The sequence below is a fragment of the Ovis aries genome, chromosome 20 (assembly GCF_016772045.2).
Source record: "Ovis aries strain OAR_USU_Benz2616 breed Rambouillet chromosome 20, ARS-UI_Ramb_v3.0, whole genome shotgun sequence".
In the NCBI taxonomy this organism is placed as follows: Eukaryota; Metazoa; Chordata; class Mammalia; order Artiodactyla; family Bovidae; genus Ovis; species Ovis aries.
Genome location: NC_056073.1, coordinates 15,935,922 through 15,952,913, shown reverse-complemented (window position 1 = coordinate 15,952,913; position 16,992 = coordinate 15,935,922). Strand labels below are relative to the sequence as shown.

At 48.5% G+C, this 16,992-nt stretch overlaps 1 protein-coding gene across 2 annotated transcripts; it reads left to right on the top strand.

The window, feature by feature from the left end:
• Positions 1 to 5,512: 5,512 nt before the first annotated feature.
• GUCA1B (guanylate cyclase activator 1B) lies at positions 5,513 to 16,724 on the top strand. 2 transcript variants are annotated; one of them, XM_004018819.6, is made up of 4 exons: positions 5,513 to 5,850; positions 12,620 to 12,769; positions 14,354 to 14,474; positions 15,395 to 16,724. In XM_004018819.6, the coding sequence occupies exons 1-4, from the start codon at positions 5,644 to 5,646 to the stop codon at positions 15,520 to 15,522; spliced, it is 606 nt and encodes a 201-aa protein (XP_004018868.2). In that variant the 5' UTR covers positions 5,513 to 5,643; the 3' UTR covers positions 15,523 to 16,724. The 2 variants fall into 2 exon arrangements, with proteins under 2 accessions (XP_004018868.2, XP_060259167.1); XM_060403184.1 differs by having other exon boundaries at positions 14,354 to 15,473.
• Positions 16,725 to 16,992: the final 268 nt, after the last annotated feature.

Sequence of the window (16,992 nt, the reverse complement as noted above, 5' to 3'; positions counted from 1 at the left end):
TACAAAGCATTCTATCCCCATACATTCTATTTTTACAGATACTGTCTTATTTAATCTTTGTAACAACTCAATAAAGTAGTTACTCTTATTATCCCCATTTTATGGAAGAGAAAATCAAGTTTGACTTGCCCACTCAGTTGCCATTTCAGTTTACAGATAAAACAGGTGAAAAAGGTGAAACTGATAAGTTCCAGTTAGTAATGACAGAGACAGCCGCCTCAGAACCTAATTTTTAAAGGCTAGGATGAGACTTCCCTGGTGGTCCAGCAGTTGAGAATCCACCTGGCAATGCAGGAGACATGAGTTCGCTCCCTGGTCCAGGAAGATTGCACATCCCACAGAACAATTAAGCCCCATACACCGCAACTGCTGAGCACACAGGCCCCAGAGCCCATCTCCACGGCAGTGAGAATCCCGCACGCAGTGACCAGGACTCAGTGCAGCCAGAAGGAATTTTTTTTTAAAGATGTTTTAAAAATAAAGTCTGGAAATATGTACTGGAATGCCCACATATTAACGGCAGACTGCTGCTGCTGCTGCGAAGTCGCTCGAGTCGTGTCTGACTCTGTGCGACCCCATAGACAGCAGCCCACCAGGCTGGGATTCTCCAGGCAAGAACACTGGAGTGGGTTGCTATTTCCTCCAGTGCATGAAAATGGAAAGTGAAAGTGAAGTCAGTTGTGTCCGACTCTTAGCGACCCAATGGACTGCAGCCCACCAGGCTCCTCCGTCCATGGGACTTTCCAGGCAAGAGTACTGGAGTAGGGTGCCGTTGCCTTTTCAAACCTAAAATCCAGATTTATGTCCCCTTGCAGATTAGCAAAGTATACTACTCCTTTCCCCTAAGGGTTAGAAATAAAGAGATGGAGGGAAATAAGGAATAAAAGATGTAAATGTGTGTGAATAAAGGCCAGAACCATAACCCACAGCTGGATCCCTGTGGTCTCAAGGCTGACATTGGTCCTGACTGTCTACTGTAGCCACAGGAGAGTTTAGGCTCCAGTCAGGGGGAGCCTACAGGGTCACAGGAAGCCTGGTGCAGTGACAGCTGTGCGGCTGCAGGCCAGGCCTGTCTCGGGCTCTGCACTCTGGTTTGTTGCTCACAGGCATTTCCATAACCCTGGAGCCAGGCTTAGGGCTGAATGCCTGGGATCCCCAGAGTTCTCTTTGCAAATCCCTGCTCAATTCCTAACCCTGCCCTCCTTAAAGCCTTACTATTGTTGCTTACTTCGAGCTATCATTGTCTGTGGAGTCCTAATCCTCTTTAAAACGATATATTTATATCCCAACAGCTCAGCGGTATTTAAGGGCAGGTCATGGGCAACTGACCCACATGAAAAGCCCATTGAATTTCATATTCCTCAGCCAGAGGCTAAATCAAGTTCTATTTCATTCATACGGTCTCTTGAGCGCAAGTATCATCCTTTAATTACTCCTCAACATTGCCTAAATACCGACAAATGTGAAGAGGTGGATAGGGGTGTCACCATCTTCACACAGCCACAGTGATGGCATATGTTGTCTTCAGATGTTCTGAGATGGGGACAGGGTTGGAAATCACTGGAGGCCTCTTCAGTGCTAAAATCACCTTGTCTTTTCACATCAACATATATCTGCTAACCCAGACACTCCAAAGAATCAAGGGCAGTTGTCTTGTAAAATTATGAAGTAATAGCTCACATGAATTCAACTCTGACCACGTGCCAAGCGCTTTGCTCAATTGCTCAAGAAGGCTTGTTTGTGCCAAGAATTCCTTGTTCGTGCCAAGCACTGTTCTAGGCTTTGGAAATTCTGCACGGTGTACGGTGAAGCCCCTCTTCTCTGGGATCTTAGACTCTAGTGGAGAAGACATGATATGGGGGGAAAAATAATAAGATCATTTCATAGGTATGCAGTTAAGCACTAGGCAGCAACTAAAGTAGGGTAGCGACAAAATTACTTGAGTGGTTACTTGGGACGAAAGCCACTAATAGTGGCTCAGACGGCAAAGAATCTGCCTGCAGTGCAGGAGACCTGGGTTCCATCCCCGAGTTGGGAAGATCCCCTACTCCAGTATTCTTGCCTGGTGAATTCCATAGATGGAGGAGCCGGGCAGGCTACAGTCCATGGGGTCGCAAAGAGTCAGACACGACTGAGCGACTGATACTTTCACTGTTACTTGAGATGAGATTAGGAAAGTTGTCTCTGAGGAGAGGAAACTATCAGGAAGGAGGCAGCTGTATGAGAGTCTGCGGAAGGGCAGTCCAAGCAGCAGGACCGGTCAATGCTAAGGGCCAGCGAGTGTGAAGTGTCTGAGGACAAGGGCAGAGCAACGTGAAGAAGTGGGTGGGACAGATCATGGCTGTGGGAAGGAGTGTGGCTTTTATCCTGAGTGTCAGTGGGAAGCCACGGGAGAGTTTGAAGCAGGACAGTGATAGGATCTGATTTACGCCTTAGAATACCCTCCTCTGGCTGCTTGGTATGGACTGAAAGGAAGGGGTGATGGGAAGGGTGGGGCAGAGCCTGCTGCAGTGGACCAGCGAGAGGACGTTGCCTGGACAGAGCTGCAGGGACGGAGGGGATGGGAAATTGTTATACTAAGAATAAGTTTGGAGGTAGAGCTGACAGAAAGACCTCCTCGCAGGCTGAAGGGAGATCTAAGAGAAAAAGAGGACTCCAGGATGTCTCCTTGATTTTAGTCTAAGCAACTGGATAAACGGTGATGCCATGACTGAGGTGGAGAGGGGTTGAGCAGGGATTTAGGAAGGCCATCAGTATGTTGGCTTTGGCCTTGGTAAGTGTGCAATCTGAGTGGAGATGTTTGGTAGGCAGCTGGGGTCCTAAATCTGGAAGCTACAAATGGTGTGTGATGTCCAGGGTGAATGAGCTCATCTGGGGAGCACATATGAGTAGAGAGGAGCACAGTCCTGAGGACAAGCCTGGGAAGCCCAAGCACGGAGAGATTTGTTTAAAAGGAGGAGGTGCTGGCAAAGGAGATGAGCAATCAGCGAGGCTGGAGTGGAACCAGGCTCCACGTGAGTCCTTGAACCCTAAAGTGTTTGAAGAAAGAACTTGGGAAGTGGTGCTGAATCTGCAAGGAAAGTTGGTCATCGTAAAGCCTTCTCCATGGAGTGACGGGGATGAGCACCCAGTTGGAGTAAGTTGAGAAGAGAATAAATGAAGAGGAGGGACTTTCCTGGTGGTCCAGTGGCTAAGTTTCTGAGCTCCCCACGCAGGGGGCCCAGGTTCAATCCCTGGTCAGGGAGCTAGATTTCACATGCTGCAACTAAAGCACCCATGTGCTGCAACTAAGACCGGTGCAGCCAAAATTATAGAAGAAGGGGGTGTGAAACAGGTTCAGTTATCTGCTGCTGCCTTCAAAAATGCCCAACACGTCACGGCTTCATGACAGTTCGATCAGTGTTCTGTGAGGACACAGTCTGCCCTGTGTGGTATCAGCTGGGCTGCTGGAAGGCCAGGGCTGGAGGCATCAGCAGGTTCACTGGCCCCCTTTCCCCACGCGTCCGGTGGCTGACGCTGGCCGTCACCCGGAAGCCCTGGGCCTCCCCACAACATGATGGCTGCGTTCTGAGGACAAGACCTGGGGGAGAGCCAGGCATGAACCCTGCTGCCTTTGATGACCCAGCCTTAGGAGTCACATAGTGTCACTTCTGCCCATTCTCTTTGTTGAGTATAGCAAAGTCCCATCCAGGTTGAAGCGAGGGAGAAAGAGGCTCTTCCCCATGATGTGAAGAACATGCGAGACCAGACCCGATGCTGTGCCATTTTCAGAAAATAACACCTTCCTCTAGGGGAAGAGGGGGCCAAGGTGAGGACAGCGGCTGGAGGGGAGCAGTAACTGGCAGGACTGTTGGATCTAGTGGGCACCATGTCTAGGGCCCACAATATTTTTAATTTCACTGTTTTAATTTCTTTCAAAAATAATGTAATGCAGTCTGGACTGGAACTGGGTTGTATTCCTCTTTTCACCAATGAATGATACAATAGCACTTTCATGTTTTAAATTTCTATTTATCTATGGCTGTGCTGGGTCTTCGTTGCTCCACACAGGCATTTTCTAGCTGTGGCAAGCAGGGCCTACTCTCCATTTATGGTTCATGGGCTTCTCACTGTGGTGGCTTCTCTTGTTGAAGAGCGCAGGCTCCAGGGAGCATGGTCTCAGGAGCATGTGGGATATTAGTTCTTGGACCAGGGATCAAACCCGCGTCCTCTGCATTGGCAGGCGGACTCCCAACCACTGGACCACCGGAGAAGTCTCCAAATAGCACATTTAATACTTAATTATTTACTATTCAATTATCAATATTTATCTTATAACCCATGAAGGCAAAAGTAGGCCCCAGAAAGTCACAGGTGGCCTCTGACTGTGGGGTCAAGGAGGAATTTTTGTCTTATTTTGTTTGAATAGGGGTAATGTTGAGGCACGTCTACAGATGGGAATGAGCCATTAGCACAGGATACGAGGGGGGTGCAGAAGAGAAAGGGGTGGCTGTGGATATGCAGTACTTGGTTGGGCAAAGGGAGGTGACAGCTAGAAACCAAGCGGGGGAGCTGACAGGTGGAGAAGTGGGGAAGGGACTCTGCGTCCATCGGACTGGGAAGAGAGGCCGGACGTGTGAGCGCAGGTGCAGAGAGGTGTGTCTGATGCGCCTTCTCTGTGAAGTGAAGGATGTGACAAGGTCATCAGCTGAATGCGGGAGTGAGAGGAAGCTTCTAGGGTTGGAAACGTGGTGAAATAGTCATCTCTGGGACAGAGGAGGGACTTCCCTGGTAGTCCGGTGGTTAAGACTGCAAGCTTCCCCTGGGTCATGGGTTAAGACTCAAGGGTCTGGCCTGTAAAGGAGCTTCAGGTATCGCACTGGACAGCGGTCCCCAGCCTTCTTGGCACCAGGGACTGTTTTCATAGAAGGCAATTCTTCCACACACTGGGGACAGGGAATGGTCTGGGGATGATTCAAGCATATTACATTTATTGTGCACTTTATTTCTATTATTATTGCATTGGCTCCACCTCAGATTATTGGGCATTAGATCCCAGAGGTTGGGGACCCTTGGTGCTGGGGACCGACAATGTGGGGACAAAGCTGCTCACCCAGAGTCCTTCACATCATAGATCCTGCTGCTTCTCACTAGACCAAGTGGAGGGCCAGCCCCTGCTCACCAGCAGTTCTGATTTATGGGCTAGAAGTTGTACTTGCATCTTCTCTGGATAGCAGTCTCCTGCATAGTGCCCTTCTGAAAGTGCCAGGGCCCATGCATAAGATGGGAGGGTCCCAGCCTGCCTTCCCAATTCCCCCTCCATCTGCTTACCTCTGTTTCCGCCCCTTCTCCCTTTTCAGAATCTACTAGACAGCTTACTTGAGTGGTTGACCAGACTGAAGGGAGGGGTGAGGCTAGGGGAGCTTAGCCGACTGGAGGTCAGGCCTTCCAGGGGAATCTTCTAATCTTAAGGCACTTAGCTGGCCTGGTCCCGCCCCCTCACTGCCAACCCCCTCCGCTGCCCGTCCCGTTTGGTTGGCCTGGAGAGGATGAACAGGCTGGCAGAGCAGAGGAAAGGTAGGAAGAGGGCCCTCGCATAAGGAATCAGTCGGCAGCGTCTCAGCAGGAGGCCCAGGCTCTGCTCCCTGCCGTCCTGGGGCCAGGATGGGGCAGCAGTTCAGCTGGGAGGAGAACGGCGCTGTCGGCGCGGTGGACGCGGCGCAGCTGCAAGAGTGGTACAAGAAGTTCCTGGATGAGTGCCCCAGCGGCACGCTCTTCATGCACGAGTTTAAGCGCTTCTTCAAGGTCCCGGACAACGAGGAGGCCACCCAGTTCGTAGAGGGCATGTTCCGAGCCTTCGACACGAATGGGGTAAGGTGCCCCGAGGGGGCGGACCGAGAGCTCAGGGCTCATCCTTGACTAAAGGAGCACCCTCGGTGGGAGCTCCGTTGGTCAGCCCTCCTGCTCGGCCTCGGCTCTTCTTTCCTCTCCATCCTCTCTTGCCTTCTCTGTCTCACTCTTCCTCCAGACTCCTCTCTCTCCCATCATTCTTCCTTCCCATCTTTTCTTTCCATTTCTCCGCTTTCATCTGACTTGTCCTCTTCCTGAGAGCTGAAGGGAGGCTCTGCAGAAAGACCCAGGGTCCTCTCTACGTGTATTTATGGACAGGACTCTGCAGTCACAGGACATGGTTTTTCCGCATCCATCGGGGTTCCCCTTGCGCTAAATATAAGGGGTTTAATAGGCGGAGCTATCTTGGCACAGCCCATGAGTGCCCCTTTGCTGAAGGTAAAAGTGAAGTCGCGCAGTCGTGTCCGACTCTTTGCGACCTCGTGGACTGTAGCCCACCAGGCTCCTCCTTCCGTGGGATTCTCCAGGCAAGAATACTGGAGTGGGTTGCCATTTCCTTCTCCAGGGGATCTTCCTGACTCAGGGACCGAACCCAGGTCTCCTGCATTGCTGGCAGACGCGTCTGAACCACAGGGAAGCCCATGGAAGATTCCATGAAATCATTCATCCACAGAGTTTCTACAAGTCCTTGGTTGGCACCAGGAGCTCAGAAGATAATATATTGAATTTAAACATAGAAAAAAGTAAAAGTGAAAGTCTCTCAGTCGTGTCCGACTATGGCCCCATGGACTGTAAGCCCACCAGGCTCTTCTGTCCACGGAATTCTCGAGGCAAGAATACTGAAGTGTGTTACCATTCCCTTTTCCGGGGGATCTTTCCGACACAGGGATCCAGCCCAGGTCTCCCTCTTTACAGGGAGATTCTTGACTATGTGAGCCACCAGGAACGCCCTTAAGCACTGAAACCCCTTCATTATTTAAGGCCATCCAGTCCAGTGCCTCCACAGTCCTTTAAACCATTAAGTTTGCCTCAAACCCCTGTTTCACTCCTTCAGATTGAGGGGCCAGTGGGTTTGACCTAGATAATTTAATCTGGAAAAAGCGGTAGGTACCCCACTTCTGTGTAGAAGGAGAGCTTCACTTTTCAGAGTGAGTCACTGGGAACGCTTCTTAGTTCCCACCCTGCCCCTGGAGAAGGGAATGGCTACCCACTCCAGTATTCTTGCCTGGAGAACTCCATGGACAGAGGAGCCTGGCAGGCTACAGTCCAACGGGTCGCAAAGAATTGGACATGACTGAGCGACTAACACTTTTCTTCTCTCTGCCCTGGAACTGTCAGTGCACATCTTCTTTGCGCCTGTAGGGGGCGGTAGGGCGGGGTCAGCATCATCGCGGCAACAAAAACCTTGGAGGTGAACCCTAACTGCAGATCTCAACCGAGTTTCAGCCTTCCCAAAGTTCCTTCTATAAACGTCTCTGAGTCGGCAGCAGCCCGGAAAGGGAGCAGGCCGAGGTTGTTACTCCAAATTCAGTGAACTGATTTGTCCAAGATCTTAAACTCAGCGGTCCTGCATCCCAGGCAAGCGTTCCTGCCCAGAAGGCAGTGTGTTGGGCTGTTTAAAAGAGGAAATGATTTTTTTGAAGTGTTGAATGTCAGAAGAAAAGTAAACAAATATATCAGGTAGTATGTGGCAAGGTTCACACCCATGAATTTATCAATTTTCTTCAAATTCATTTAAAATTCAATATACTAACAATTCAAGATTTCAAAGGGATTATGAAGCCCCTGGAAAATAAAACAGCTGCAACCTCGTATACCTCATTTCTTCTAAGTTAGCATATAATATTCAGCAGTCATCTTTAAAATAACTTTTTAATCTCGGTGACATTAACTTTACAGAAAAATTATAAGGGAGGATAGTGCAAGTAATTTCCATTTACAATTTATCAAAATTCCCAGTTGTTTACATTTGACTCGTTTGCTTTACTATTCTCTCTGTGTGATGTATTATATATATACATGTATACATACATGTATACAATATATTCATATATGTGTATATTATGCATATAAATATATGCATTTTTTAGAGAGGATTATATAGACATCACACCCTTTTACCCCAAATATTCTAGTATGTATTTTCTAAAACCAAGGGCATTCTCTTAACCTAACAAATGATCAAGCTCAGGAAAGTCAACATTAATAAGTTCTGTTATCTAACTGACAATCTATATTGACGTTTGATTGACTGTCCTGATGACATCTATTACAACCTTTTTAAGTTTGATCACACATTGCATTTAATGTCCTATCTCCCCCTTAGCCTTTTTTTAAAAAATTGGAGTATAATTGCTTTACAATGTTTTGTTAGTTTCTGCTGTACAATGAAGTGAATCAGCCGTATGTATTCATATATCCCCTCCCTCTTGAACCTCCCTTGCACTCCACCCCCATCCCACCCCTCTAGGTCATCACAGAGCACCAAGCTGAGCTTCCTATGCTTTATAGCGGTTCCCACTAGCTATCCCTTTTACACGTGGTACTGTGTATATGTCAATCCTAATCTCCCAATTTGTCCATCCCCTCCCATCCCCACTACCCCGCCCCTGCCCTGGACCTGATGCCCTTTGGATCCTTTAGTCTCAGCTTTTCTTTATCTTATTTGACTGACATTTTTGAAGACCGCAAGTCGATGATCTGGGTTTACCCTGTGTTGCCTTGAGATGAGATGCAGGTGACACTTCTGGCAGAAATTGCCCCGGAAGAGATGCTATGTGCTTCTGAGCATGTGACATCAGAGGGCACGTGATGTTGGCTGGTCCCTTGGATCATTTAGCTATGTGGTGTCTGCCAGATTTCACCACTGTAAAGTGACTATTTCTTCTTTGTAATTAATAAGCATCTTATAGGGAGATATTAATACTTTGAGACTAAGTACACTTCCTATTGCTCATCAAATGATCAGCCCCTAGGTTTGGCACCCATTGATAATTTTCAATCTCTGCTGTCCCTTCTCTTTTATTAGTTGGCCTCCTGCTGTAAGGAAGAGCTCTCCTAGCAGGCGTTTTCAACTCCTCTGTCAGAAGCTAAGCCTTCTTCCTTTTCTTTTCCCACTTAGTCTTTGTCTCCAAACTCCTGCCCGACTCCACTTCCCACCTCAGAACAACCTTTATAATCAGCAAGTGTCATTTCTGGGCAATTGATCTCTGAGATTTCTGGGGCAGATAAAAATCAAAAGAGCTCTTAGATCTAGCTCACACGTCAAGATCTGTGGTGGTGAAAACAGTTTTGTGGTGGCAAGGAGGTAGGGGCACCTGGTCTCTGCTGCTATGCTTCCTCCTGGTGGAGGTAGTAAGGCCATCTCTGGTGCTCGCCTGTAATGCTCTGGATGGAGGAAAAGGAAGGATGAAGGTCAAATGTCCTTCAGGGTCCTTATGCAACGAGTGCTGGGGGGAGGTCAGGGCTGGTTCACAAACGCCGCCAATTCAGGGAGAAACGAGGCAGGTAATCCCACAGAGCAGATCACACGCTTGTCACTTCTGCTCCAACTCTTGAGTAGACAGGCGTTTCCGTCATCTTCAGCCTCTGTGGGTAATTGAAGCTGACGAGAGCGCGTGCGCAGTGGAAGAGAGTAGCCCCTGCTGGGAGCTTCCCAGAACTGGTCCTGGGGTTTGAAGTAAACTCACACGTGAGATCACTTGTCAGGAAAGGGCTGCTCTGCACTGAGACTCATGTAAGGTGAGGGGTCACTGTGGAAACCGTATCATGTTGAGACAGGATGTTGTGAGAACAGAAAGTTCTAGACAAAGAATGAGGGGGAAATCTAGAGAGCTGAAGAGCAGAAATTTGCTGGTGATTTGGGGTTTGTTTGTGTGTTTTACTCCCCTTGGTGCTAGCCACCAGGTTAATTTTTTAAACAGTAATAGACCTTGCATGGAGTAAGAAATTTCTCCCAACCTGATGAACTGCAGAAGGCATGTAGCTTGAAAGACTCTGCCACTTGCTGGGTGGGAATTTCTTAGGCAACTTATTAAACCTCTGAGTCTCAGTTTCCGCATCCATGAAATGGGAATAACAGACCTGAGGGAGATGATGTATGTCAAACAAATGGTCCATTTTGCATAATTTTCTAACTGAATTCTTATTTAAAAAGAAACCTAAGGGACTTCCCTGGTGATCCAGTGGTTAAGACTCCATGCTCCCAATGCAGGGGTACAGGTTTGACCCCATGCACTCCAGGGCGTGGCCAATGAAAAGAAACCCAAGATCTATTTTTAGAAAGCCTAACAAATAATAATTACTAATGAAAATAGTCTTTTAAAGGACAACCAATTACCACACTATACGCCTTCAACTTACACAGTGTTCTTTAAAAGGCTATTGTGCAATTATACCTCAATAAAGCTGGGGGTGGGGGAACAGGAAACAAGCCAAATAACCTTCAATGGGCCAACAGAAAGCAAATTAGGGAACATTCATATAATGGCGCACCATTCAGCAATTTAAAAAAAGGAACTGTTGATGCTTACAGTGACTGAGATGAATCTACAGGGTACTGTGCTGAGTGAAAGAAAGTTACACAGTATATGATTCTATTTTTATACTCTTTTCAGAGTGAAAATATTATTGATGGAGAACCAAACAGCGGTTGCCAAGTGTTATGGTTGGGAGAAAGATGTGACCTTTGAGAGGTAACACAAGAGAGGTTCTTTGTGTTGAGAGTTACTGGTATCTACGTATCTACGTGTGTCTACACATGTGATACAATTTTGTAGAACAAGGAGGTAGGGGCAATTCAGGTGTAGGAGATTAGCAGGTACAAACTATTACATAAATAAGCTACAAGGATATATTGTATAACACAGGGAATATAGCCAACATTTTATAAGAACACCAAATAGAGTATAATCTTTAAAAACTACGAATCACGATCTAGGAGCTTCCCTTGTGGCTCTGTGGTAAAGAATCCGCCTATCAGTGCAGGAGACTTGGGTTCCATTCCTGGGTTGGGAGGATCCCCTGGGAGAAGGAAATGGCAATCCTCTCCGGTATTCTCCCCTGGGAAATCCCGTGGACAGAGCAGCCTGGTGGGCTAGAGCCCATGAAGTCGAAAAAGAGTACGACAGAACTTCACGACTAAACAACAATATTGTATACCTAGAACTTATATGGCACATCAACTACACATCAATTTAAGAATTCATAGCACTTATACACCCACAAAAACAGTGCATTAGAGACTAGTGGGGAAAAAACAACAGAACAAATAGCAACGGCTAAGAATCTGCCCTACAGGAATTATCAGAGGCATAAGGAAAAATACGTACGCACAAGATGTTCATTGTGTAAGCATGGGAAATTTTAAAATAAAAATCCAGTAAAACTATAGCTACAGCCTGACCTCAGTTAGGTAAATATTTACACAGTGAGGAGTATAGGGGCCAGAGGAATTATATAAAGGACGTTGGTTAAACTCTGGAGGTGTGGAGGTGGGCTCGTTTTATCTTCTTGGTTTTTCCTTAAGCGTTTGCTGTTTCCTTCGTGTGGGGCTGTATTCTCCTCTTGTCCATACCTTGCCCACCCAGGCACCCCTTGAACAGGGGTTGAGGCTCCCACTTGGCCTGACCCAGTGGGACAGAGGGGCTCTGGGCTCGTGATGCCATTCTGATTACAAAGTCATGGGGATGACAGATGCTCCCGGGGGAGCTGATGATTCCAATTTTTGATTTGGAGAGCTGAGATCCCAACCTTGAAATATGTGAGGTCCTGCTTTCTAATCTCCTTTCAAAACTATGTTAGTCTTATATTCAGACTTAAGTCAGTCATTTCTTTATAGATTTGTAAATAGTTTTGAGACTCTGGGCAGAAGTTGCATCGTACTAGGCGTGGAAGAGAAGCAGAAGCAATGTAAACCCCTCTCCTTTCTCCTGGAGGATAGACTGTTGCTAGAGAATGAGACACACGTACAGAACAGTTAAGGGTAGAAGAGAGGGTGGGTGCTGGGCTTTCCTGGTGGTCAGTGGTAAAGAATCCGCCTGCCGATGCAGAAGACGGGGGTTGGATCCCTGGGCCGGAAAGATCCCCTGAAGGAAATGGCACCCCACTCCTGTATTCTTGCCTGGGAAATCCCATGGACAGAGGAGCCTGGTGGGCTACAGTCCGTGTTGTTGTGTTCAGTCACTAAGTCATGCAACCCCATGGACTGTAGCCCACCAGGATTCCCTATCCCTCACTGTCTCCCAGAGTTTGCTCAAACTCATGTCCATTGAGTCAGCGATGCCATCCAACCATCTTATCCTCTGTCACCCTCTTCTCCTCTTGCCTTCAACCTTTCGGGCATCAGGGTCTTTTCCAGTGAGTCAGCTCTTCACATCAGGTGGCCAAAGTCTTGGAGCTTCAGCTTCAGCATCAGTCCTTCCAGTGAATATTCAGGGTTGATTTCCTTTAGGATTGACTGTTTTAGCTGCTAAAACAGCAACAGCTGGGAGTGTCAGAGAGGGAGAGGACGGTCACTGTGGCTGAAGTGGTGTGAGAAGGAAGGCTTCCTGGAGGAGGGGACCATTGAGCTGAGCCTTGAAGGACAGGCAGGACTGGGTGATCCTGGAGACTGAGGATGGATCCCAGGGCAGAGAACACGATGAGCACAGATGCAGAGGCACATGCATGCACCGGGGAGGCCAAGCCCTGAGTTTCAGGGATGGTGGCCTGGAATAGAGTTCCCACCAATGCTCCCGGGAGACGGGGTCAGGGGCTGAAGGGAGCCTCACAGCTCCCACCCCCAATGCAGGACAACACCATCGACTTCCTGGAGTACGTGGCAGCCCTGAACCTTGTGCTGAGGGGCACCCTGGAGCACAAGCTCAAGTGGACCTTCAAGATCTACGACAAGGACCGCAATGGCTGCATCGACCGCCAGGAGCTGCTGGACATCGTGCAGGTGACTGTCTGCTGAGGGGTGGGGGCGGGGCAGGCACCTGGGCAAGCTGGATGCTGAAGGGGGGCCCCTGGGCCTGGAGGTGGAAAGGGGCATTGGAATCATTCAGAGTGTGCTTTCCAACTATCATGAAATTAAGCTGGAGATCAATTACAAAAGGAGAATGAGAAAATCCCCATCTGTTTGAAAATCACGCTACTTCCTAATACTCCATGAATCAAAAAAATAGTATCACACACACACAAAATATCATGAACTGAGTAATGATACTAACATAACAAAACTTTGGAATGCAGCTTAAAGCTGAGCTTACAGAAACATCTGTGGCCTTAAAATGTATATACTAGGTAATGGCACCCCACTCCAGTACTCTTGCCTGGAAAATCCCATGGACAGAGGAACCTGGTAGGCTGCAGTCTATGGGGTCGCTAAGAGTCGGACATGACCGAGCGACTTCACTTTCACTTTTCACTTACATGCATTGGAGAAGGAAATAGCAACCCACTCCAGTGTTCTTGCCTGGAGAATCCCAGGGATGGCAGAGCCTGGTGGGCTGCCGTCTATGGGGTCGCACAGAGTCGGACACAACTGAAGCGACTTAGCAGCAGAAAATGAGAGACTGAAATGAAAATCAATGATCCAAGAAGTCATCTCAACAAATTAAATAAAAGAAAAGTAAGGCCAAAAAAAGCAACAGAAAAGAATTAATAAAGAATGGAAATTAACAAAACAGAACACAAACGCACAAGGAAAGTCAACGAAAGCAAAAGTAGGTTCTCTGGAAAGATCAGAAAGTTGATTGACTACTAGCAAGAATGAGCAAGGGGAAAAAGTACTCTGGCTCAGACTCTGCACAAAACCCTCATTAGCCTCTTACTCTCCAGAACTTCACTCTGAGGAGGGAGATGTTGGCGCATTTTACAGAAAAGGAAATCAGCCCACGGAGGCTGTGTGGTTTGCCCAAGTTCATCCACCAGGAGATGCTGGGCTGCCTGTAGTGGTGCCTTGTTTGTGCCACGTGCTGTGCTGGGCAGTGAGGCCATGGGGACCCCCAGTGCACACCTCTGTCCTAGGCGAGCCCCAGCCAAGGCCTGAGGATACTCCTCATGTCTGTCTGTCTCTGCCCCTTTTCACTTCCAAACGTTGCCTTGTTGCTGGAAACAGGGTGAGCGAGACACCTGTGCTTTTCCCTCCAGCCCAACACCTGTGTCTCCGATCATCCTATCTCACACGCATACACTTCATACACACCCACAAGTATTCTGAAATCTCCATGTCTTCTGCTGTAAAGTGGAGGTTAGGCCATCCCTGTGCCTTCGTTAAAGGTTTTGGGTGTCAGCTCTGATGCTCACAGTGGAAACACCAATGGCGTGGGAATGGGGCAGTGAGTGAAGCCAGGAACCCCTCGGTGGGAATTAGGCCATGAAACCCTGAGGAAACGGCCTTAGCACAGGTCACTTTTAGTTTGGACCTGGGTCCCGTGATCCTCAGAGGTACAGACTGGGGGGCAGTGCTGAGGACGAGGTGCCGCGGGGGGTGGTGCAGAGCGTGCAGGGTCTCTGGATGTCACTGGCTTCCCTCCCACAGTCCATCTACAAGCTGAAGAAAGCCTGCAGTGTGGAGATGGAGGCCGAGCAGCAAGGCAAGCTGCTCACGCCCGAGGAGGTCGTGGACAGGATCTTCCTTCTGGTGGATGAAAATGGAGATGGTAACTGGAGCAGAGATGATGGTGGGGCAGGGGCGGGGGGCTCCCCATCCAGGGGCACCCCACTTTCTCCACGTCACCTTAGACTAGGCCCTTCACTTCCCGGCAGTGAGATGGGTGTGGAGAAGAGATCATAGAATAACAAGAATATCACTAGCACGTGAGGCTTGTGTGTGTGTGCTAAGTTACTTCAGTCGTGTCTGACTCTTTGTGACCCTATGGACTGTAGCCTGCCAGGCTCCTCTGTCCATGGGGATCCTCCAGACAAGAATACTGGAGTGACTTCCCATGCCCTCCTCCAGGGGATCTTCACGACCCAGGGATCGAACCAGCATCTCTTGTGTCTCCTGCACTGCAGGTGAATTATTTACTGCTGAGCCAACGGGGAAGCCCCGTGAGGCTTGTAAGAGGGATTAAAACTCCTACTGGAGTTGCCAGGCAAGGGCCGTGGAAGAAGAGGAGCTTTGGAGTCAGGCAGACCAAGATGCTTCATGTACCCTCTCAGCCTGATCTCAGTTTCCTCACCTGGAAAATGGGAATAAGAATAACCGAAAGGAGTAAATGGGGTCATGTACTTGGACTCTCATCGCTGTAGCTCAGCGCCCCAGCCCCAGGCTGTGCAAAGAGGCAGTTGGCTGGGAACACACCCAGAAGAGCCCTCAAAAATATTTTAAAGGTCCCATGTGCAAGAGTAAAACCTGAATTCATTTGCAAAAGAACATTTCAAGGGTCCCACATGCAAAAGTAAACCTTGAATTCATTTGCAAAGCAAGTCCTTTGAAGAAACCCTTGGAGGTTCCAGGAGACTCCTGGAGGAAAGCCGAAGCTTAGGCCCTGAGATCGCAGGCTTATCTGTGTACATCCCCACCCCATTTCTTCCATTCCCCGACCTGGCATGACTGTCTTTCCTACCCCTTGCACAGGGCAGCTGTCCCTGAATGAGTTTGTTGAAGGTGCCCGTCGTGACAAGTGGGTGATGAAGATGCTGCAGATGGATCTGAACCCCAGTAGCTGGATCTCTCAGCAGAGGCGGAAAAGTGCCATGTTCTGAGGGCTCCGGGGCCCTGGGAGCCCTCCAAGACTCCAGGCTCACCAGGTTTCCAGAGCAGTGTGAGGGTCCCTGGTTCAACCTGCTTATGCCCACTCTTATCCTGGCTTGAACTTCCTGGCATCCCCTTGCAGGGGGTGGGGCTGAGTGGGGAGGGCAGGGGTCATTAGTCTGAAATGGCCAACAGGGCTGGTCCACTGGGAGGATTTGTGGGGTACTGAAGGGACTTGGCTTCCTCTCCCCCTTCAGCTGATTCTGGGAAAGCTATGCCTTGCTAGGTGACTGTGGGATTCCCACAGATTCCTTCATGGTTCTTAGTTGGAAGCATGGAGATCTAGAGGTAGGGGTTCCATAGATGAAATTAGCAATGAAAATGCCCACACAGTGTGAAACTCACTAGTAGAAGGGTGGGGCTGGCAGGTGGTGTTGACGCTGAAGAAAAGGTAGGAATTGGGGAGAAGGGATGAATAACAATTACATCCCCCCAGGACCCCAAGGACTGTTCTTCCTGCCCTTGGAGGGGGTAGACTGTACTTAAAGGGGCTGTTTCAGTTCTGCCCTGGTGCTGCTCTGCCAGCTTCTTCCAACCCTCCTTCCCCACTCCCTACCCCTCATCCCTCACACTCAGCTCTCCAACCCCCACCCCCAGAATGGACCCTCCAAAGTTTGCCATCACAAGCCCACAAGCCAAGTATGTCTCCTTAAAGAATGGAGGAACCTTTCTTCTATTTCTGGAGAGAACTGGGGCCTGCCAACCTGCTCTAGGACAGGCTCTGCCTCCAACTCCTGTGTGACCCACGGCGGGCATTTCTTTTCCCTGACCTAGGTGTTTTGTCTGCGCCATGAGCAGGCTGGACTCGACAAGCAGTTTTCAGATTATTACTTTTTTAGATATGGGATTCTTTTTGTTATACAAACTCTATGTGCAGCCTCCATACAGAAACTAGATTAAAAGGCAGTCACTCCGGCAATCCATGGGTTAGGACTCTGCACTTTCACTGCTGAGGGCTTGGATTCAACCCCTGGTCAGGAACTAAGATCCTATAACCCATGCAGTGCAGCCAAAAAATAAAGAAAAAAAAAAAAGAAGGCAGTCACTCTGGTTGCAGGGGGTGGTACTGAGGAACTCAAAAAAGAAACCCATGTAAATAGATATGTTTTTGTGTTGAAGTATGAAGAATAAAACTAATTTGTAGATCCTGTGATTTCATGGGCATGATATCCATATAAAGTTAACTGTAGAAATAAATGTAAGGTTAAAAAAATAGTCAATTAAAAAATAATAGTAATCCAGCTGGGACACAGATATGCCCCCAAATCATGAAGCTGGTATGTGAATGAGGCTGGGGAAATGTCCCAATTCTATCCAGATACCCTCCCAGCTCTGACCTCCAGCATTTCCCAAGAGGCAGCCACCAAGAGAAGAAGCAGAAATGTCAACTCCCTTTTGCCCCTGGCATTGAGCTCCACTTT